We start from the raw sequence: 23,291 nt of genomic DNA, 5'->3' as shown, positions 1-23,291 counted from the left end.
ATCTTCAACAAATTTGGTTAGGATCTGTGGTAACTCGCAGCGAAATTGGAATTCCGCAAGCTGGCAGGGAGTGGAAGCTTAAAACGATGATCCAACGCTCTTATCTCGGCGAGCGGCCGACGCATATCTTGAGTTTGCCAACAAATTTGCGATCCAAATAATCCTTTTGAATAGAAATGCAAACTGCACAGTGTCAAATCCTCAGATAATTGAATTCCAATACACTTTATTCCATTCGGTCAAACCCACCTTTCGTAGGTTCAAAGTAAACGCTAGTCGCTCCAGCCGCTACCATCGATAACGATGGCTCCCTTATCTCGGAGCTTACTTACTCGGTTGATAGCATTGGTCCGTTTACGCGATGAATGTCACACGCGCTCCCTCCCGATCGTCACAGCTGTTAAGTATTGCGCCTTTCACATCTATGAAATCTACAATCACATCTCCCATTTTGCATAGCGGAATAGTACTAACTGGTCCGCGGTATTTCAAAGCGAGGCGGAAGTTCAATAGGGCATGTGAAATTGTGGTCGGTAATATGCCACTGATGACACTCTGGTGGTGGTGGCCCCTCGATCAAGCAAACATTGGCGATAAGTAAAGTTTGTTTGCTAAACGGACGGTGGTATAATTATAATCGCTCGCAAATCGGGCAACGATCGATCGGCAAACTTGTGCGATGTTGATAACTCATCCGGCGCATTCACAGGAATGTTTATGTTATTTATACGATGCCATAAAAACGCTCACATAACTAATATTCGGTCGGTTTCTTCTTTTCCATTTCACACTAGGTTCCAATTATGAACCAGGCGGCTATGCGCTCCAGGTACAGCAGCGCACCAACATGACGCAACGGGAAGGCATTCACAAGTTCGAGAATGAGCGTATTAAAACGCTGCAGGAAGAACGTTTACACATCCAGAAGAAAACGTTTACAAAATGGATGAACTCGTTTCTGGTAAAGGTAAGTATCGTTAACACACCGTATTTGAATAATTTGGTTGTGACAGGTCCCAAAATTCCATCCCCAATACGCAGGGCTGGATATCTAGTTGTCATAGCAACCCAGCAATGACAGCCATAGACATCTTGAGACTGATGTGCTGCTAAAGAAGAAGAAGATGCACAAATTGACATTTCAGTGACAGATAAGGGATGCCGGGGAGAAACAAAGTGTCTGGCAATTTTGGGCTCGATAAAATAATAATGTAGCAAATTTTCAACAAAAGAAACTGTATCTAATCTGACCGCGCATTTAGGAAAAAAAGAGAAAGTAATGGGTTTTCATTTTACTTATTTTGCTGTCCACATTTCACGCGACGCAGTAGGCATGCTTTAGTCGCTAATTGCACTATGAGCTGCATGTCTCAGGCGTGGGTGCGCTCTCTCACGAATGCGTCATTGTTTGTTTATTAAATGTATCCGCATGGGGAACGGCGGAACGGATTACTCGGCCAACTGTAGAAGCCGCCTGAGACCGCTCGTTGGTACCAACAAACAAATGGGTCAGATCTCGGAAGGTGACAACATGCTACTCCCACCGCTCCCGGCTAGGTTAGTGGGCCACATCGTGCGAATATTTAGCCTTTTCAGTGGAAAAAAGTAATTGTTCCGTTTTATTACTATTGTTGTGCCCGCGCAACACTTGACTGCTGGAATATGACATTTTATTGCGCGGCACTGAAGGCATGCGAGCGCCGGTTGGTGGCTACCTCTGGTTGTAAAGTTGCACTTATGGTGGTAATAGCCGTGCAAAAAATAGATCCATCTTACACACCGAGTGGGTGTAAAGACTAACCCTGAACCAAGCAATGGATGTAGTTTGAGCAAGAAAAGTAAAAACATTTGCCTCCCTCGGTGGCGCCTTCCACTGGGAATGAGTCATGTTCTTCGCCTCCTCCGTCAGGAGCAGTCTACCATGAAGCAACAGGGAAATGAAAGAGTCTAACCGCGATGCCCGCTCCGCAGAATGGTGCGAATGCGTGTTCTACATTCAACTCCAAATGACCATGCTAATGAGCTAACGGATTTTACGTTCCTCCTTTCCTAGCCGAGCCATTCTCGCCATTCTTCCGGAACCGGAATCGGTTGCGCGAGTCCATCGCTCACATTCTCGCATCCCGCGGAGTGTTGCTAATGAGGAATGAAAATCAGTATCGCGCCTCCCATGCGTCTCGGGTGTTATTTATTGGTCCGTAGGCTTTGCGATGGTGACGAAACAAATTATCGCCAGCGGGGGACTGCAGGGATCGGTATACGACCATCCCCAAACCATCGGGTGTCGTTTTTGTGTGTGTACCTGTTTCACGATGGGTCATGTTTGCCGAGATCATAAATCATGATCAAATTTTATCGCCGCTGCTGGCTGATGTATATTTGTGCGTGTTTTTGCCAAACCTTTTACTTACTACGTTCATTTCCAACCTAATGTCAAAAGAGCATTTGAAAAGCCCGCTTAGGAGTGAATGAAGTTAAGTTCACCCTCGAAATTAGAAGCAGGTAACTAACATTTTTCCCTCTCCCCAGTATCATAGCTCTTTTCACCATTTCCATGTTGGGGTCCGTGTTCTGTTTTGCTTGACGTTTGATTGGAGAACCACTAACACCTTTCGTTTCGATCTTCTCACCTTTTCCACAGGCCAAGATGGAGGTCGACGACCTGTTCATCGATCTGGCAGACGGTATCAAGCTTCTGAAGTTGCTGGAAATCATCTCCGGCGAGAAGCTGGGCAAGCCGAACAGTGGCCGCATGCGTGTACATAAGATAGAGAACGTTAACAAAAGTTTGGCCTTTCTGCACACGAAGGTAAGTTTCGAAAAACAAAAAAAGGCGTTCACATTATTAATGAAACAAAAACGTTGCTGTTTTTAAATTCGTTTCGCATTTAACACCATCTATATCGTGAATGCTTGTTTTTGTTTATTTGTTTGACTTGTATCATTTAATATGTTTTTCGCAACGTATAGTATAGTTAAAAACAAGTGTGTGTCTACAGCAGGTGCGTGATGGTTGAACGAAGATTTAGGACAGAAACAACAACAACAAGCGTGTCAATTTACCGTTTTGTGGTGCTTTTTGCCCCTTCACGTCACGGTGGACCGTGGATAAATTGACAAACAATGGTTTGAAAATGATTTATTACGCGCTTTTGGTGGGCTACCGAATTTGTAATTTAATCATTTCCGTGCAACAACACCTATGTTGATGCAACGACTCTTCATGTGGTGACTGAACCTTCCTTGACCACTGCGTACCAGAATTACTCAACCTTGACCTAGGTAATGGCTTTATATCTCGGACACAGCGCGGACATTGAGTAATTGTTTAGCAGAAATGAAATTGTTTGGTGAATCACATCACTTGGGTGATTGATTGTTATTGTTACTAACATACTAGAAAATCCGGCAGATCAACGGCCGGATCAATCGGCTTTGATTAGGTCTGCTGGTGTCCATTGTCCAAAGCGTTGTACTAACAAATATAAACAAAGATAGATATCGGTGGATTCAGATTTATAAAACCAAGCTATGGAAAGGATGCTTTATCGATCGTATGGTCATGACATCTCTATTTTAAAAACACACTTTCATCACTGCTATAGCAAATTTCAAATTGTTGAGTCATGTTACGGTATTAACAATTAATACGGTCACAAATACACCATTGAGAGCCATCATTTTCGGGTCAATCCCTGGTGTTGATTTAATCAAAGTTCTCGTTTTAATCGCCCCAACAACTTGACTGAATCAGATGAACACCGAACAAATGAACAAGCGTTCATTAGTGGGTTCATTCCAGGATATTCACTGCTCGTACCTACCTGGTACTCCTAACCAGAGTGAAATGTCTGCTCGTTTTGCAAAAAAATAAACGATAGTCACGCGTTTTATTGAAACTTTGCTATAACGCTCAACATGATGCAAAGAGCCGTTGTATCACGAAACAAACGTAATGTGTTACAAGGTGCGGTTGGTGGACGGCTCGATGGATTTCACCCGATCAACATCGAGATCCAGTTATGAATACTTAAGTGGTTTTTAACAAAATCGCTTAGTCTCGGTTATTGGCGATAGATCACGTTCCCGAAGCATTTAGTTTCGGGTTCCGTTTTACGAACCCTGGGAAGGGTGACACGAACCATACTGAATAATGTATTAGATAGTGTGTGAAATAACAGTGTGTGCGCTACTCGATGAACACAGTTTTCTGACGTCATTTTAGATATAAATGTGATATTTTACTACGGAATGACCGTTGGCGGGACGACACATTTGAAATAGATCACACTCATGCATGATTAAAGTAAGTAAATGCATAAGTAAATGAAGTTTTCCATTGATTTTAAAAGCGTGTGTCAAGTCAATCAAAGTTGGGAAATTGTTGCTCTTATTTATACTCCCAATACTGTCAATTGTGTGTTAGTAGTATTAGCTACATAACCTCAGTGCCATTTGCACTTTCTGTTTTGTTTTACGTCCGGTGCAATTCAAGAGTTCCCTCGAGCCATGGCTAGCGGCGAATTGATGCACAGCTGATTTCGCTTTCAAGCCCATACGGTAATAGAGGTTTCAGTGCAATTTATTAGCCACTCGATTCTAGTGGCAGTTGAAAAACAGCCCAAACAATCACTACTACGCCTTCAAGGTTGCAATTTTGCGGCCTTCCGGTAACTGATAGTGCGAACCGCTCAAGCTTAACGCAATTCGAAAGAGCCAGGGTGTTAACGTACGGAGTGTTCCGATGGACTTTGTCGGGCCCATGTCCATCCATGGATTCCACTGATGGCGACTAAAGTGAGCAATTTGTTAGCCAAAGTGTGGTGGCTCCTACATCGGTTAGTTGAATTTTTCGCTATGCGCTACGCATGTGCTGTGTGCACTGAAACTTTGCTGGATCATTGAATACCGCTTAAAACGCTGGCCGTTCACCACTGGACTTAACGTTCAGGGGATCGAAAGGGGGATATAACTTTCCCACCTGCCAGGGGCGAAACGCGGAAGTGCGCTCAATGTCTCAATGAGACACATTGCTTTGTGTTTTTTTTAGTGTGTGAGTTACGTATATTTGTTATGGAGGTGTTTTGTTGCCAAAAATGGAAAACGGAGCTGCAAAGGGAGTACACTACGCCCTGCATAAAATAGAGGCAGCAAAGACAGCAAACTCCAGTGGCGACTAACGTCAACATACCGCTTTTGGTTGTTTTGGCGTAAAAAGAATTTGAAAGTTAGTGTCTTTGGTAAGCTGCTTCGGGTCCGCCGGATCAGTACTGTTGGGCAATTTCTTGATCTTCGCCGACGGGCAAACTTTCGGGTCGAGTTGCGGGCCTCAACTTAGGGTTAATGCAATTATGGTCACGTATTTCTCCGCCAACCTTGAGCCGCCGGTTCACCAGCGTGATAGGAATGCTTTACCATTTGTGCAAAATAGTGCTATTAACTCAAGTTAGTACAATTGTCTTGCAGGATGTACCCTTTAAAGGGACAAATTCCTAAGCGACACATTTGTTTTGTGAGCTGCCCAAAATCACCCTAATATATCGCTTCCGCACTTGACCGAAGCCATTACTCACTTTCCCCTTGGGCGGACTTTGAGTTTGGGTACGATAGTGGCAATGTGTGTTGTTTGCAGGGTTTGGTTGTTGCGCTTTTTGGTGACCTCGGTGGTGGTGGTTTCGCGATGGATATTGTTGTCAAACGCTTTCTCACAGTGTGTGATTTGCATTTTATCCATTCCAAATTGAATTAGCGATTCGGAGCAGGCCGGGGAAACGGCCACTGCCAGACGGCACCACCACTAACCATCTGCACGTTTTGCGATGACGGAAGCACGTTTATGAATGTGCGCTATGCATATACACTGTAACGAACGAAAGACGGGTAAAGGTATAGCGGTGTGAACGGACTTTTGCCTTAATCCAATGATTGGTAGCCCGGTCTAACTCGATGGCTCGATGGTCGTATGTTAATAAAGGAAAGATCTATAAAAACGTGCCTTTAGCACACGATGTCGGTTGATCATGAATTTATGAAGCTCTCCCGTACGGCGTATTGTTTTCGATCGTACCACTCAAACGTGTGTGTATGTGTGTTAATAGACAATAGATCACAAAGAGAATGGCTAATTTCGAAATGCGTGCTATCTCTTATCCATGTGAAATGAACATAAAATTTCACGTTTTCTCAGTGTTTTTTTTTGCTGCTGGCTGGAAAATTGATCTTAAAACTAATAAACAATTTGTACGCCATTTGCTCAAATCGAATCAATTACTGCTGTTAATTGCACTATAATACTATTTACATCGTTCGATAGTTGTAAAAACTGCTTGATGAAGAATGATTGGCATCCATTTCCCGCCGATGTGTGTTTGCTTTACCGTGCGATTCGGCCGGCACCATTCGGTTGTGTTGAAGCATCTTTTTGTACACGATAACGCTACCTTACAGCCTTTTTCATTAAAGAGCACCCGGCAAGACTATGCGAGACATGTGCACAGGTGATGTATGCGGTAAATTACCACCTTCCTTCCAGTGCAGGAGCAGGTCAGAACCTTCGAAGAACAGTATGGAATCGGACGTGTTGGACGAGCAACACTTTCTGTGCCGACCGGCCAACAGACAGAATGGTTTTTCGCCGACCGGCAGAAGAATGAAGCTAATTCAATTAGTTTGCTCGAATTACATCAACTCCACGGAACAGTTAACAACCGTGAATTTGAGAGAGATAAAAAACGCACTCCCATCAGAGCGGTTCCGTAGTTAGGAGTGTCTAACGGATGTTGAAGCAAGTTTTTCAGGGCTTCGTTTTAGACCATTTTGAAGTAGCTGCTAGCCCCAAAACGAGGCAAGGCGTGTGTGTTGGGTTTGTTGGGTGAGGGTATGAGAGCTGATTAGTTTTTCATTGGATAGTTTTGTGTATCTAGCGAGGCCTGATTTGACTGAACGATCAATTCGGAAGATCGAAACCAGCGGCCGTTATGAGAAATGGCGCCATTAACCCCGTCGATTGTCTTCCAGATCCGCGTTAATCATCAACTGTTTTTTTCCCTCGCTTATTTCTCACTTTTCTATCCTACATTCCTGTCGTTTTAGGTTCGCTTGGAGTCGATCGGTGCGGAAGACATTGTAGACCATAATCCCCGCCTTATTCTCGGCCTGATTTGGACGATCATTCTTCGTTTCCAGATTCAGGAGATCGAAATCGATGTGGTAAGTGTGCATGGTGTGTGTGCGCGTGTGGACGTGTAGTGGAACTAGGAATCTTTTTTTTTTTACTGAACATTGATCGATAAACTTGCATTATGCTAATAACATCGGCAATTTATTAACGGCTATCATCATCAGTCCAGTTTATGATTCTGATCGCACTAAGGTGATCATTTTGTGAAGAGAAGATTAAAGATTGTTGGCAGCTTGTAAGAACTATCAGGTTTTACACGAGAGCCAGAGTATTAAGAAGGTTTAATTTTGTCATTCAAACAAATGTGTAACACTTAATTCGTGGAGTAAGTTCGGTTCAATACGACTTCCTGCAGTTAGATTTTCACATAGATATCTCGTACCTTCAAAATGCAGCTTGACTATTACGCACTAAAAAACCATTTATTGTTATGTTTGCAGGACGAAGAAAATGAATCGTCGGAAAAGAAATCCGCCAAAGATGCATTATTGCTGTGGTGCCAGCGAAAGACCCACGGATATCAGCATGTACACATTACCGATTTTACCAACTCGTGGCGTTCCGGCCTTGGCTTCAATGCGCTTATTCATTCGCACCGCCCAGATTTGTTCGATTACAACAGCCTCATGCCTGGGCGAAACATTGAAAACCTTAACCATGCGTTCGATGTGGCGGAACGAGAGCTCGGCATACCCCAGCTGCTGGACGCGGAAGATATTGACACGGCCCGGCCGGATGAAAAATCCATCCTCACGTACGTTGCCTCATACTATCACACTTTCGCCCGGATGAAAAGCGAACAAAAGGGCGGAAAACGTATTGCTAACATTGTCAACAAGCTGATGGATGCGGATAAGAAAAAAATGCAGTTCGAGCACCTGATAACGAATCTGCTGAGCTGGATACGGGCCAAGACGGTAGAGCTAGAGAAGCGGAACTTTCCCAACTCTGTCGAGGGTATCCAGGGCGAGCTGTTAGCGTTCAAGGAATATCGTACGGTAGAAAAACCACCCAAATACAAGGAACGTAGCGAAATTGAAGCCCTCTACTTTCACGTGAATACACTTCTCAAATCACTGAATCAACCACATTACACGCCACAGGATGGTAAGATGATAAACGACATCGAAAAAGCCTGGCAGCGTTTGGAAAATGCTGAGCACAACAGAGAGGTGGCACTGCGTGACGAACTCTTACGGCAAGAGAAGTTGGAACAGTTGAACTTCAAGTTCGAGAAGAAATCCGTACTGCGCGAAGGATACTTGAATGAGATGATACAAGTACTGACGGATCCACGGTATGGTCCTGCTTTGCGGCAGGTGGATGCCACCGTCAAGAAACATGAAGCCATCTCGGCCGACATTCTGGCACGCGCAGATCGGTTCAATGATCTTACCGACATGAGCAACGAATTGCACGAGGAGAACTATCACGGAAAGGATCGTGTTAAGAAGCGCGAGACGGAGGTGATTACGAAGTGGAAGGAATTGCTGGAATTACTGGAAAACCATAAGCTGAAGTTGTCTCAAATGAGTTCATTGATGAATCTTTTGCGAGAAATTGACGCAACGATGACTACAATAAGGGCGCTTCAGACGCAGTTTGCTTCCGAAGATGTAGGACCGCACCTGCTGGGAGTGGAAGAATTACTGCAGGCTCATTCCTTGCTTGAGCTACAGGTTACTACGCTCGGCGAAACGCAACGTCGCTACGTTCGTCAAGGTGAGGCATTCAAAAGAGGGGATTACAAGGACACCAGTCAACTGGACGGCAAACTCGCCGAACTGGCCAAGTTGTATCAGGAATTGCAAGCGATGAGTGCAGCACGTCGGGCGCGGCTGGACGAGGCTCGGGATTTCTATCAGTTCGTGGAGGATCACGAGAACGAAGAGGGTTGGCTCGTGGATAAGCAGCGGATATGTAAAGCAGGCATCACGGCGAAGGATCTGCGTGCCGTCATGTCCCTCCAGCAGAAGCATAAAGCGCTGGAAGATGAGATGAAAGTGCGAAAACCAAAATCCAACCAGATCACGGAAGCAGGAAAGAAATTGATTGCGGATAAACACTCGCGGATGTCTGAAGTGCAAGGAAAAATCGATTCCCTTCAAGAGCACTGGAAAGCCTTGGAGGATTTGGTGGATCTACGGAAGCGACAGCTTGAAGACGCAGCCGAAGCTTATCAGTACTATGCCGATGCAAATGAGGCAGATTCGTGGTTAAACGAAAAAATGGCACTAGTTGCTTCGGATGATTTTGGCGTCGACGAACCGTCGGCCCAAGCGCTCCTGCAGCGCCATCGGGATTTACAAGGGGAACTGAATGCTTATTCGGGAGACATACTGAATTTGAATCAGCAGGCAGAAAAACTGATCAAAGCAGGAATTTGTACGCTAGACCTATCAGCGGATCCGGAACCCGTGCATGAATTGGAACAGGAAGAGTGGGTTAATGAAACCCGCCTGGTTCCCAAGGAAGTGTGGGAAGACGAACCAGTCGAGCGGCTTGAACATCGCACTGTCACGGAGAACAAATTGCTGCCCCACGTACAAGCCTTGTATCGGTTCGAGGGTCAAAACATGAAAGTAGCCAAAGGTGATGTAATGATTCTGCAGAACAAAAACAATGTTGACTGGTGGAACGTTCGTAAGCTCGACGGTACGGAAGGTTTTGTTCCGGCGAATTATGTGAAAGAAATAGAGCCTCGACCCGTGCCCTGCTTAGTCCGCAAAGCAGAGAAGGTAAAGGTGATGCAAAAGGTGAAGAAAACTATCCTGGTGAAGGAAGTGATACAGGTGAAGCGCGTGCGACCGGCAAAGGTAAGCCAGATGAAGCCGCTGGTGAAACGTCGTGCCAGAGGCGATGATCTAACAGCCCTCGATAGCAACGACAGTGTCGATAAGCGCCAAAAACATATCAATGGCACGTACGATCAGCTGCAGGATCTTGCAGAAAGGCGACGAGCCTTATTGGAAGATTCAATATGCCTGTTCCGCTTTTATCGCGAGTGCGATGATTTCGAAAAATGGATAAAGGATAAGGAAAAAATGCTCCGTACCGACGATCCGAAGGGTAGCGTAGAAACCGCCAGACGCCAGTTTGAAACATTTGTGAATGATCTTTCCGCGTCTTCAAAGCGCGTTGAAGCGATCGATTCCGATGTGGAAGATTTTGTGCGCCAGGGCCACTCACAGCTGGATAAGGTGAAAGCCCGTCAACGACAGATTCACCAGATGTGGGAACATCTGAACTACCTGAAGGGACAGAAGGAAAAGAGCCTCGAAGGTGCGTCCAGCGTGGAGCTATTCTATCGAACGTGCGAAGAAGCGATCGATTGGATGAACGAAAAGATGACGCAGCTCGATACGGCGGAGGTTGGACCGGATCTGAAAACTGTGCAAGCACTGCAGCGTCGCCATGAAAATCTAGAACGCGAATTAGCCCCGGTGAAGGAGAAGGTGAACCGAGTGAATTTGCTTGGTAACACCGTAAAAAATTCGTACCCATCCGAGCGCGATAATGTTAGTGAGAAACAGCGTGAAATTCAGAACCTGTGGCAAAAGGTGCAGGAAAAAGCAAAAGAAAGACGGTCGCGATTGGAGAATGCTGTTGGACAGCAAATATTCAATAACAGCACAAAGGCATTACTCAGTTGGATCGCGGAGTGCAATAACCAGCTGAACGCAGAAGAAACAGCGCGTGATGTTGAAACGGCAGAAAAGTTGCTAAAGAAACACAAGGATTTGGGCGAGGACATAAACGCACACGATGATGAGTTTGTACAGCTAGCCAAGCTTGGGCAGCAAATTTTGGAGCGTAATCCTGCGTTAACCGAAGATCCTGATATGGCGAACAAGATGGCAAAACTGGAGGCCGAGCGTCAGAGGCTGCATGGTGCCTGGCTGGCGAAGGAGAAGAAATTACAGCAATGCATTGAGCTGCAAATATTTAATCGCGAGGCCGACAAAATTGATGCGACCACGAAAAGTCATGAGGCGTATCTGGAGTATGACGATTTGGGTGACTCGCTTGACGATGTAGAGGCCATTATGAAGCGACACATTGATTTCGAAAATTCTCTCGGGGCACAGGATAAGATTCTGAAAAACTTTTCCGAGGGCGCAGATCGGTTGATTCGCAATAATCATTACGACGCCAAGTACATTGATGAGCGTCGTGTTCAAGTATTGGCCCGCCGCGAACGGGTCAAGGAGTTGGCACAAAAGCGTCGCAACGCACTGCAAGCTTCCAAGGATTTCCAGAAGTTTTCGTCCGATGTGGATGATTTAAATAGATGGCTGGCGGATAAGACAAAAATTGCAAGCGATGAAAGTTATAAGGATCTTTCGAACCTTCCGCGCAAACTTCAGAAACATAAGGCTTTCGAGAGGGAATTGCGAGCCAACGAAGGTCAGTTGCGCATGGTCAACAAGGAGGGCGAATCGTTGATCAAGACAAACAACCGTGCGGGTGAAGTGAGTGATACGCTTGCGACTATCAATCAGAAATGGAAGGATCTAGTAGCGACGTCGCTGGAGAAAGGCCGACGACTAGAGCAGGCTGCGCTACAACGAGAACACAATCGCTACATTGAAGACTCGAAGAGTAAGTTCGATGAGCTGGATCATGCGCTACAAAGCAAGCAAGTGGGTAACGATTTGCGCAGCTGCAAGGAGCTAATGAACAAACACCAAGTCCTGGAGAATGACATTGCACTCTGGGAGCAAAAGGTAGCGGAACTGGTCACCACTGGTGAAGAGATGGCACACGAGGGTCACTTCGATGCTAACAATATTCAGAACGAGACCAAAAAGTTGCAAGCTCAATTCGCTGGGTTAAAGGATCCAGCCCGGCAGCGTCGGGATGCGCTTGATGAAAGCTTACGCTTCCACAAGTTCGTCTTCGAACTGGATACTGAGCTTCAATGGATCAATGAGCACCTTCCGGCAGCGAAATCGGAAGTAATCGGTCAAAATTTGCATCAAGCGCAAAGTCTTTCGAAGAAACACAAAAAACTGGAAGCTGAAATAGAAGGTCATCAGCCAATGATAAACAAAACATTGACTTCTGCCGAAAATCTGATCAACCAAAATCATCCGGAGCGAGTGAAAGTGAAAGAACTCTGTAACACGCTTGAGAAAGCATGGGCCGATCTTCAAGATCAATCAGCGGAGCGATCGCGTAAACTGGAATTATCTCTCAAGGCGCAACAGTATTTGTCCGAGGCGGGAGAAATCGAAACATGGTTGGGTGAGCGCAATAACGTCCTGCGTTCGTCGGATTACGGCCGGGATCGAGACTCAGCTACGAAGCTGCTAACCAAGCACAAGGTAATCGAATTGGAGCTGGACACTTATTCCGGCATCGTATCCGAGATGGGTCATACGGCATCAGCCATGATTGCAGCCAAACATCCGGACAGTAAGGTAATCGGGACAAAGCAGCAGCTGATTGAGAAGATGCTTAAATCCCTGCAAAGACTTGCTGGCCAGAGACAGCTGCGCCTAATGGAAAGTCTGTATCGTCACGAATATTTTGTGGAGTCTGCCGAATTAGAGCAGTGGATCAAAGAACAGGAACAAGCTGTCAATTCGGAAGACTACGGTCATGATTATGAACATTTGTTGGTAAGTTTAGTAAATTTGAAATTAACCACTAATACATTCGATAACATATTTCTGCACCTGCCTTACCTTAGATTCTTCAAAACAAATTTGATGACCTTAAACATCGGATCGAAGTTGGAGCGGAGCGTTTCAACCAGTGTGAAAATTTCGCAAAGAAACTTATCGGTGGAGATAGTCCGTATGTATCGGAAATAGAAAAACGGCAAGAACTATTGAGGTAAGTCGCGACCAATTCGACAAATTAAGATCCTAAATATTTAAACCGATTTGATCTGTACAGCTCCAAAATTAACCTGAACTATTTATCTTCCTTTGTATTTACTCTCCTACTTTCGGTATTTATGTATTTCCTTTGCATGCCATCTCTCCTACCTCCGCGCTTCTATCGCCTCCTTCGTTCCTCTGTTTGTAATAAAACCAACATAAATACAATAAAAAATTGATGATCGATGGTTGATTGTTCCCTAAAGATCATTATCTGAAGCACAGTTGGATGTCGTCGATTTATATAATAACTTACGGTAAAATATCTTGCATTCCCTTTACGTGTACGCTAGACACTGGTTAGCTTAAATGTTATGTGGCTAATGCGTGTTTCAATGTTTCCGTCGAAATATATTTAATTTTCAACCCTTAATATTTGTATGCAACGTCGGGTTTCATCTGTGTTTCACAAAAGCTAACAAATGTGCTTTATTTCATCTTCTTTTTCGTGTCTTAGTTACAAGTGAACCACTACACATTGTTCCACAAACGATCCCATTCATCGTTATCATACGTAAATAGATAACAACAGTAGAATCATTCGTATATAGATAGCGTGTATGCTATGTTGTTCAGTGTCAAAATGAGTGGAAACTATGCCCTTTTACTAATGATTTGTAAATATTCCAACAGTATTGCTTGGCAACATCTCCTTGAACAATTGGATGCACGTGAAAAGAAACTTCACGCTGCTGGTGAAATACACAGGTTCCATCGTGATGCAGCTGAAGCATTGTTCCGTATTCAGGTAAGTTAGTTGCTTTGAATTGAATTGGTAATTCATAGTTATGCATGATCCTAGTGCTTGGTATTTACGCAAATTCACGTATGATTCTCATTTTGCAGGATAAAAATGCAGCCCTGTCAAGTGAGTTAGGAAAGGATTTGAATTCCGCTCTCGCACTAGCCCGCAAACATGAAGCGTTTGAAAACGAGTTGGTACCGCTGGAAGCTCAGCTGCAGGTGCTGGTTGACGATTCATTGCGCTTGCAAACAAAATACCCGGGAGACAACGCTAAGGCAATCGCTGCCGAACAGGAAAATGTAATCCAGTACTGGAATTTGTTGAAAGAAAAATCAGCCCTGCGAAACGATCAACTGCACGCAAGCTGTGATCTACAGCACTTCCTAACGCAGGTGCGCGATCTGATGTCGTGGGCCACCAACTTGCGGGCTGCATTGCAAGCCGAGGAACATGTCAGTGATGCGGCTGGTGCGACTGCTCTCAAGATTCAGCATGATGCCATTTACGGCGAAATCGAAGCCCGCGAGCAAACATTCCGCGAGCTAAACGAGCTCAGCGATTCCATGGTCCAGACGGGACACTATGCGGCCACAGAGGTAGAGGAGAAGTGTTCAGCACTGCTAGACGAGCGAGCAAAGCTACATTCAGCTTACAACAAGAAGAAAATTTTGCTTGAACAAAAGATAGATCTTTTCTGCTTTATGCGTGATGCAAAGGTGATCGATAATATTTCCAGTGGCCAAGAGGCTACACTGTCCAGCTCCGACTTTGGCCAGACGGTTGAGGTGGTGCAGGATCAGGTGAAGCGTCATGAAGCATTCGAGAAGCTGATCCAAACACAGGATGAAAAGGTAGCGATACTACAAGATCATGGACGTAAGCTAGTTGAACAGAATCACTATGACAGTGAAAACATCCGTCGTCGTTTGCGGGAGATTGTCGAAAGACGTCAAAAAGTGAAGGATCTGTGCGCGCTGCGACGTCAGAAGTTGGCGAATGCGCTCCTTTATGCGCAATTCATTCGCGACTGTGCTGAGGCCGGAGCTTGGATCAATGAAAAGCAGAAAAAGTTGGAAGCGGACGCGCACAGTTATACCGGTGCCAGTAACATGGAAGATAAGGTGAAAAAGTTGAAGAAACTGCAGGCATTCGATGCGGAAGTAAACGCGAACGAGGGGCGCATACGCGAGGTGCGTGATAAGGGAGAAAAGTTGATCGGCAAAAAGCACGAATGTGCTGGGGAGATCCAGGACGAGCTAGTGAAGTTGATGCAATCTTGGAACGTGCTGTTGAACGAGCTGGCCTCTAGAAGCAGAGGCTTGAAGGAGGCACAAGATATTTTGGAATTCAACACACAACTCGACAAACTGGAGGCCTGGATCCGCGACAAGGAGATGATGATAAATGCCGGTGAGACGGGTCGCGATTTAGAGCACTGCAATGCATTGCGGCGAAAGCTGGATGATGTTGATAGTGATATGCGGGTGGATGATCAGCGCATTAAAAATATAAACCAATTGGCCGATAAGCTGGTGAGCCAGGACAAGGTGGAAGGAAAGAACGTACAGCAGCGTAGAGAAAACTTCAACAACAAATGGAAGTCGCTGCAAGGTGCGCTGAGTCGCTATCGCGATCTGCTTGCTGGTGCGTATGAAATACACGTGTTCAATCGTGACGTCGACGATACAGCGGAACGTATTGCCGAGAAGATGCTTGCCATGAGCGTGGACGATACGGGACGCGACCTAATTGCCGTTGAAGCCCTCAAACGCAAACAGGAAGCCATCGAACGGGACATGACGGCGGTCGAACAAAAGATTCGTGAACATGAAACCAGTGCTGCATCGCTGGCCGACAAGTACCCTGACAATGCGATCAACATTGTGGAGAAACTGGACGAGCTTAAGAAACAGTGGAACGAGCTACAGAACGCGAGCGTGAAACGCGCAGAGTTGCTCAAGCAAGGTTACACTGCCCACAAATTCACCGCAAACGTGAAGGAGCTTGAACTTTGGGCCAATGAAATGATTAAGCGAATGGACTCCGCCACTAACCCGGCAACTATTGCTGACTGTGAGGCACAGATTCAGTTGCACAACGAGCGTAAGGCTGAAATCGATGGGCGAGATCTCGTGTTCCGCGACTTGAAGGAGCACGGTGATCGTTTGGTGGCAGAAAACCGCGAACGCTCAGTACGTAACGATCATGTCGAAAAGGCGTTGCGCAATTTGGAAGATCTAAACAAACATCTGCATGACTCCTGGAAAGGACGTTTCCGTGGTCTCAAGGAAGCTCATCAGCTGCAGCTGTTCAAGGAGCAGGCCGATCAGATCGTGGAATGGTTAACGAACAAGGAAGCGTTCCTGAACAATGACGATCTTGGCGAGTCGTTCACGGCTGTGGAAGCGCTGATAAAGAAGCATGAAGCTTTCGAAAAACTACTGCACTCCAATCGCATCGGTGAACTGGAACGATTTGCGGAGGAAATTTTGGCCGAAAGTCCGTTTGAAGCGGATGTGATCAAGCAGCGTCTGTATGCGGTAATCAGTCGCAAGGATAAACTTCTAGCATCGGCCGAATATAGAAAGCACAAGCTTCACGAAAGCTTGCAACTGCAACAATTCTTACGATCGTTGTATGAGGTCGAAAAGTGGACGAATCAGAAAATGCAGATCGCGCTGGATGAGAACTACCGAGAGCCGAGTAATTTGCAGAGCAAAATCCAGAAGCATGCCGCTTTCGACGCGGAATTGCTTGCCAATTCTGGTCGTGTGACGGCCGTTATCGAGGAAGGGGAGTCCCTGATCAACGCCGAACACTACGCTGGCAGTTTAGTGCAGGAACAACTGGACATCGTGGAAAATGAGTGGCAGAAGCTACGCGAAGCATCTCGAGAGAAAAAGGAGCGCCTGGCGGAAGCCTACGAAGCGTTGCTGTTCCAACGTAGTTTGGAAGATTTCAACAATTGGATGGACGAAGTTGAGCAACAATTATCGTCGGAAGATTACGGTCGCGACCTAGCGTCCGTACACAATCTGCTGAAGAAGCACGACATGCTCGAGGCAGATGTAGCCCATCACGCGGACACATGTGAGCAGATCAAAGGCACCGACGCAAAGATGCTGTCCTCGGACCATTTCTTGAAGGACGAGCTGCACGAGAGTGCCATGCTCACAATTAAGCGTTACCATTCGCTACACGAGCCAACTACAATACGGCGGGACAATTTGGAAGATTCTCTACAGCTGCACCAATTCTTGCGCGATGCTGAAGATGAGCTGTTGTGGCTGAACGAGAAAGAACCACAGGCAGCGTCGAAGGATCTGGGCAGCAGCCTAACAGCGGTGCAAAGTTTGCAGAAGAAACATCAAGCACTCGAGGCAGAGATTCTGATCCAGGAACCCATCATATCAGCTTTGGTGCAGCGCGGGCAGCAAATGATCCGAGACAATCATTACGCCGTGGAGCAAATTGAGCGACAGTGTGGTCAGCTTCAGAACAAGTTGGTAAACTTGCGGAACCTAACAAACGTGCGACGGCTTCGTCTGCTAGACGCCGTCGAGAGCCAACAGTTTTATGCTGAGGCAAATGAGGCCGAATTTTGGTTACGCGAGAAGAAGCCAATTATTTCGTCGCAGGATTACGGCAAGGATGAAGATTCGGTCAGTTCATTGCAGAAGAAGCTCGATGGACTTCAGCGTGAACTGGGTGCATTCAAGCCGACAGTAGAAAAGATTGAAAAACTGTCCAGCGGCCTTCAGACTCGTGGTCACTTCGATAGTGAGAAAATCAGGAGCAAAAACGATAAAATTCAGTACCAGTTCCAGGAGCTTAACCGGTTAGCGGCGGAACGTGAAAAGAAGCTCGCCGAAATGAAGAAGTTGTACGAGTTTGTACGTGAGATCGATGATCTGCAGGAGTGGATCGAGGTGCAGATGACAACAGCTGGTTCGGAGGAATACGGTACGGACGTGGAACACGTCGAACAGCTAACGGCTCAGTTCGAATCGTTCGTGTCAAATTTGAATGCGAACGAATCCCGGGTAACGGCTTGCGTTGCCAAGGGCGAAGCACTGCTTAACGATGGCAATCCCAACAAGGACACAATTAAGGCAAAACGAGACGAAACGAAACAGCTGTGGGAAGAGCTGAAGGATTTGGTGGTTGCACGGCAAGAGGCTCTGGCCGGAGCCCGGCAGGTACACGTGTTTGATAGAACGGCTGATGAGACGATTGCTTGGATCAACGAGAAAATATCCTCTGTCCTGTCGGAAGATTACGGACACGATCTGGAGACAATCCAGTCATTGGTACGCACACACGAAGCTTTCGAGGCAGAACTGGGCGCTATCAAGGAGCAGCTCGAGTCGGTAGTGAACGAAGCACAAAAGTTGGCTGAAACGTATCCCGACGCAAAGGAACACATCGAGGTGAAGCGTGATGAAACGATAGAAGTATGGTCCGAGTTGAAAGAAAGGACAATCCAACGCAAGGAGAAGCTCATGCAAGCCGAGCAGTTACAAGCGTATTTCGATGAGTACCGTGATCTGATGGCGTGCATCAACGAGATGTTGGCAAAGATCACCGCACCGGACCTAGCGAACGATGTTGCCGGTGCCGAAGCATTGATCGTCAAGATCAAAGAACATCGTACCGAGGTGGAGGCGAGAAAGGAAGCATTCGAGGTATTTAGCCGGACTGGACGAAAACTGATCCAAGACAAACATTTCCTGGCGAATGAAGTGCAGGAAAAGATCGCCGTGCTCGAGCAGCGCAAGCGTCTGCTCGATAATACTATTGTGCAGCGCTTGGAGATGTACGAGCTTAACTTGGATACGCAACGTTTCCTGAAGGAAGCGGAAGACATGGAGCAATGGATTATAAGCCGCCAGATGCAACTGAAGGAAACGAAATTAGGTGACTCGATCGCCCAGGTCGAAGATCTGTTACGCAAGCATGAAGACTTTGAGAAAACGGTAGCTGCCCAGGAGGAGAAGCTATTGGCTCTAAAACGCATCACACTGCTTGAGCAGACATTCAAGAAACAGCTTGAAGCAGAACAGGCCGCTCGGATCGCCGAAAAGGAGCGAATTGAACGTGAACGTCATGAAGCTCTTAAGCAGAAGGAGGTGCAACGAATCACGGAAGAACGGCGGCGCCGGGAACCGGTCTCGATCAATGGTTACAACGACGGCGGGTTAAATTCGGTCTCTGGCATGGGCAGCTCGTCTGGCCATTTGTCACCCGGTAGCGCTGGCATGATGGTCGATCGCAATGACTCCGCGGCCTCGGCTGGTGCGTTGAACACATCGAGCAACGCCGTGCCTATCACCGTTAGCCACGCCGACCAAACGAGTCCGGTGCAGAAATCGAATTCGTTTGCGACGATGCTGCAGGAACGTTTGCGTCGTGGATCCGATAGCAACATCAAGCGTGCGGAAAGCATGAAAATGGGCCTGAAGCCAGTAAAACGCGCGCCCTCATTCACCACACGTCGCCGTGCGCAGAGCTTCCGCAAGAATCAACGTACCGGAGGAGCGGGATCTGAATCGGACGCTTCCCTTCTGCCACCGGTAGAAGTACAGGGAATGTTGGAGCGTAAGCACGAGCTTCAATCTGGGGGCAAAAAGGCACCGGTGCGATCGTGGAAACCGTACTACACGGTGTTGTGCGGTCAACTGTTGTGCTTCTTCAAGGATGCCGAAGACTTCGCAATGCAAAAGGCGGCCACAGCACCGGTGAACATTCTGAACGCCAGATGCGAAAGAGCGGAAAACTACACCAAGAAGAAGAACGTGTTCCGACTGGTGTTGCTCGATGGGTCAGAGTTCCTTTTCATGACCAACTCGAAGGAATCGCTAAGCGAGTGGGTGAACAAACTTGCCTTCCATGCTGCGTTGCCACCGAATTTACAACTGATGAGTTACGACGAGTCAGTGAAGGTATGTTGTGAGGCGTGATGTCCTAGTTTACTTACATGTACATTGAAATTGTTCCTCATTTTAATACCTACAGCAAAACAATAGCGCGCCGGACATGAAATCAATCAGCTCCACCCAATCTCCGACGCCCGAGCGGAGCGACGCCGCATCATCGATAAGTTCGCGAACTTCCTCCCCAGATAGTCAGCGCCGGGACTCGCGGACCTCACTAAACAGTGCCAAATCAGGATCGGGAAGTAACGGTAGCTTCCACACTCCCCAGACCAACTTCCTACAGAAGCAGAAAGAATTACGCGAGCAGGAACTTCAGGTAGGTGGAACCGTGATCGGGACGTGTGATGAAGTTTTTTTTAACAGTTTTTTTTCTATTAACTGGCTCTGTAACAGCACCAGCGTATGTCAACCGGTCAAATGCAGCAGCACAACAACTTGCCGTCGCCAACCTCGCCAGGACCGATGCCGGAAGTGTTTGGTTTGGCTGACAAACCACCAATTCCACCACGTGGCATGCCTCCACCGGTTCCTCAACGCCAGTCTAGTACGGACAACGTGTTGAACAACAACAATGGTTCCGTACAGATGCGCTCTAAACCTGGTTCTAGCAATAGTCCGAATGGAAGTGGTAAGCATATTGGTTAACGGTAACCTGCTGCTCATCTGACAACGGAGCACTAATTTGTTGCATGTTTTTAGACTACGATAATGCCAACCTGGCGGGTGTAAATCGGCCGTATTCCTTGCAACCGGGCGCAATGCATAATAAGTCGCAATCGGGACCACAAAATGGCAATGCCGCTGGAGAAGACGTGTGGTTACGAAACAGTGAAATGAGAACATCAGGTAGGTGCTAGTCTTTCTATTGTTCTATGGGGCATACGAAGATCAAGCGAAGATCCAACGACATTAGAAATTGAATTTGCTGGCAAGAGTTTGTAATGGGCAATTGTTACAATTCTTGTGGGAATCTTATGCCAAATAGGTAGCCGCATTTTTGTTTAGTTTCGTTTTGTTTGATTCGCTCGTGCAGCTGTTGGGTTGTTAAGGTTCGTCACATACACACACCGAAGCTCTTTCAATTTCACTTTTCTCCCTCTTACACGCTCTCTAATTATTCGTAATTAGAGTAGTAATTAGTATTATTCTGCACTAAGTGAATGTTTCATGTTATATGTCGCTAATTTATGTGTCTTACCCCTTCCAAACATACACTTTTGTATACCTACCCTGAATCCTTGCAAAATCCTTGAAAATGTTCCCATGAAAATGTGATCGCGCGACCGGCTGTCTTTTCCCGATGAATGCTACGAAAATGTTCAGTTCCGCCGCTCCCGGCCACATCGCCGCCGTTGAGCACATTTACACCGTTGAAGCCACCGTCCGGTTATCAGCATCCGGTACAACACTACCAACAAACGCCATCATCTACAGGGACCTCCACCTTCCAACCTCACCCAAATCACCACATGCCTCAGCAGCAACATCAAAAGCAACAGATTGATCAGTTCATACGACGGGAGCATCAGTCGGGTAATAATTCGGCCACGCAACGTGGCTCTACGGCTGGATCGGCCGCAAACAATGGCACCTCCCGTACGACATGGCACCATCCGATGGTTCCTACGCAATCAACCGGTAATGGAACCGGCGGCTCCGCCAATGATCATCTGGCTTACCACAACAATGGTAACGGAAAGCACAACCATCATCACCATCCACACCATCATCACGTGCAGGGAAACATGGTGGTTCAGTCGGCGCATATGGGCAACAGCAGCAGCAGCAGCAGCAACACGTTCGGCAACAGCATCAACCTGGATGGCTTCAGCACCGGTACTGCAGCAAATGCATCTCACCAAATCATCCTCATTTTCACGACTGGTTTTCGCTCTTCTCACAATAATCTTATTCTGACTCTTATTCCTAACCCCTGGCTGTACGTTCTCGGGCGATGGTTTTTCCTTCGAAGTGGTCACAATTCTGTTCGGTTGTAAATCATTTTGTGGTTGAAATGTTGTTAAATACTCTTTCTGTTTCTGTTTCGTTGCATTTTTGGTTTTGGGTTGGTTGATTGTTTTTTTGTTAATTCACTTATTTCGATTAGTTGTTCTGCAAAGTCTTATTCACATCCCATATTACAGTTTAAAAACTTTTATGACCATTTACTAAGTCAAATTCCTTCTAGTTAAAAATTTAAAATGCTGATTGAACTGAGTTATTTACTGGTACATCCAAAGTAGGACTAATTTCGACTAGTGCACCGCTTAATGGAGGTCGATGTTGTTATTCAGATATAGGTAGCAAGCGGATTGTATTGGAAAGTTCCGCAAGCAATGAAGCGAATAAAATTGAATCGAACTGCTTGGAATCGTTGACATTGGTAAACGGTGTAACTCGGTGGCTGTGGTCGGTGGTGGTGCATCGTTCAATAATTACTCCAAACTGTATACTGTACCAGAACAAACTGAAACTGATGCGTTTTTTTGAATTCCTCTTTCAGGCTGGGGTCAGGCAAGATTTGACAATACCCGACCGACATCTTTGCCTCCGGCGGCTAGCAACAACAGCGCCAACGCTGGCAGCACGAGTGGCACGATGGTGGTGGGTCAGGACTTTGGCCAGCTCGTTACCGGTGGCGTCGGTCGTCATCAATCGGCCGAAAGTTCTAGTGAAAGTGAGGCCAGCTTCATCAAGGGCGGCAAGGAGTCAAGCGGCAAAGACAAGAAGGGCGTTTTCAGAATATTTTCAAAGAAGAAGTCGAAAAACTCGAGCTAAACGTGCATATACATCCGGTATTGGCAACGAATGCAACGAAATACAATTTGCTATCGCCGTATCCATCTTTTTCAACTAACATTCTGAAGACATTTAATTGCAGGTGTGCGTCGCAAATGAATCGTGTTTTTTTTCTTCTGTTTGGTTTTAAGTCTTAACTGCAATATCGTTTTACCTATGCCGATTGTGTAATGGATACTAATCGGTCTAATATATTATTGTCCCGCGATATCTTTTCATGGTAGGAATACAAATATATACATATGTTTTTACTTTAACGCACTCTTCTGGCGCACTATCCGCTTTCAAGTGTGTGTGTTTGTCTAGTTTTGTCGCGTACGTGTTTTGTATTGTATAAGGTGTAAAGGTATGCAGCTAATAGAGGAAACGTATCCAATAAAAATAAACAATAAGGTTAAATAAGCGAAGAAATTAGAAAGGAAAAAAAAAACACAAAAAATATAACAAACACAAACACAGTAGGCAGCGTTTTTTACATTGGTTAGATGTTAGTTAGATATAAGCTCTGTTGTTATTCGCACGTCCAAGTAAGCCTAAAGCTAGTGGAAAAGTCTTTAATAATTAGTATAAAAATTATATTGTCATTTTTTTTAGAAGTAGCTTCTAAACGTATATTTCACCAGGTCATTAGAGTGTTTTGTACGAATAAACAGTAAAATAACAATAAATTAACAAGTGTTGCTTTGTGCAAATATTTGGTTACAAGAGCTTCGAGATGAACTGAAAATTTGCAGTAAGCAGTG

The 23,291-nt window shown here is 46.0% G+C and overlaps 1 protein-coding gene across 1 annotated transcript; it reads left to right on the top strand.

Annotated features, from left to right (window-relative positions):
* The first annotated feature begins 847 nt into the window (after positions 1–847).
* On the top strand, positions 848–23,206 carry LOC128299322 (spectrin beta chain, non-erythrocytic 1). Its single transcript, XM_053035244.1, has 11 exons — positions 848–967; positions 2,642–2,809; positions 7,093–7,209; positions 7,621–12,804; positions 12,876–13,021; positions 13,702–13,816; positions 13,915–19,755; positions 19,829–20,065; positions 20,143–20,377; positions 20,449–20,595; positions 22,253–23,206. The coding sequence occupies exons 1-11, from the start codon at positions 848–850 to the stop codon at positions 22,525–22,527; spliced, it is 12,585 nt and encodes a 4,194-aa protein (XP_052891204.1). The 3' UTR covers positions 22,528–23,206.
* The last annotated feature ends 85 nt before the right edge of the window (positions 23,207–23,291 follow it).

The sequence above is a fragment of the Anopheles moucheti genome, chromosome 2 (assembly GCF_943734755.1).
Source record: "Anopheles moucheti chromosome 2, idAnoMoucSN_F20_07, whole genome shotgun sequence".
Taxonomy (NCBI): Eukaryota; Metazoa; Arthropoda; class Insecta; order Diptera; family Culicidae; genus Anopheles; species Anopheles moucheti.
This window is presented reverse-complemented; position numbering and strand designations above follow the sequence as displayed.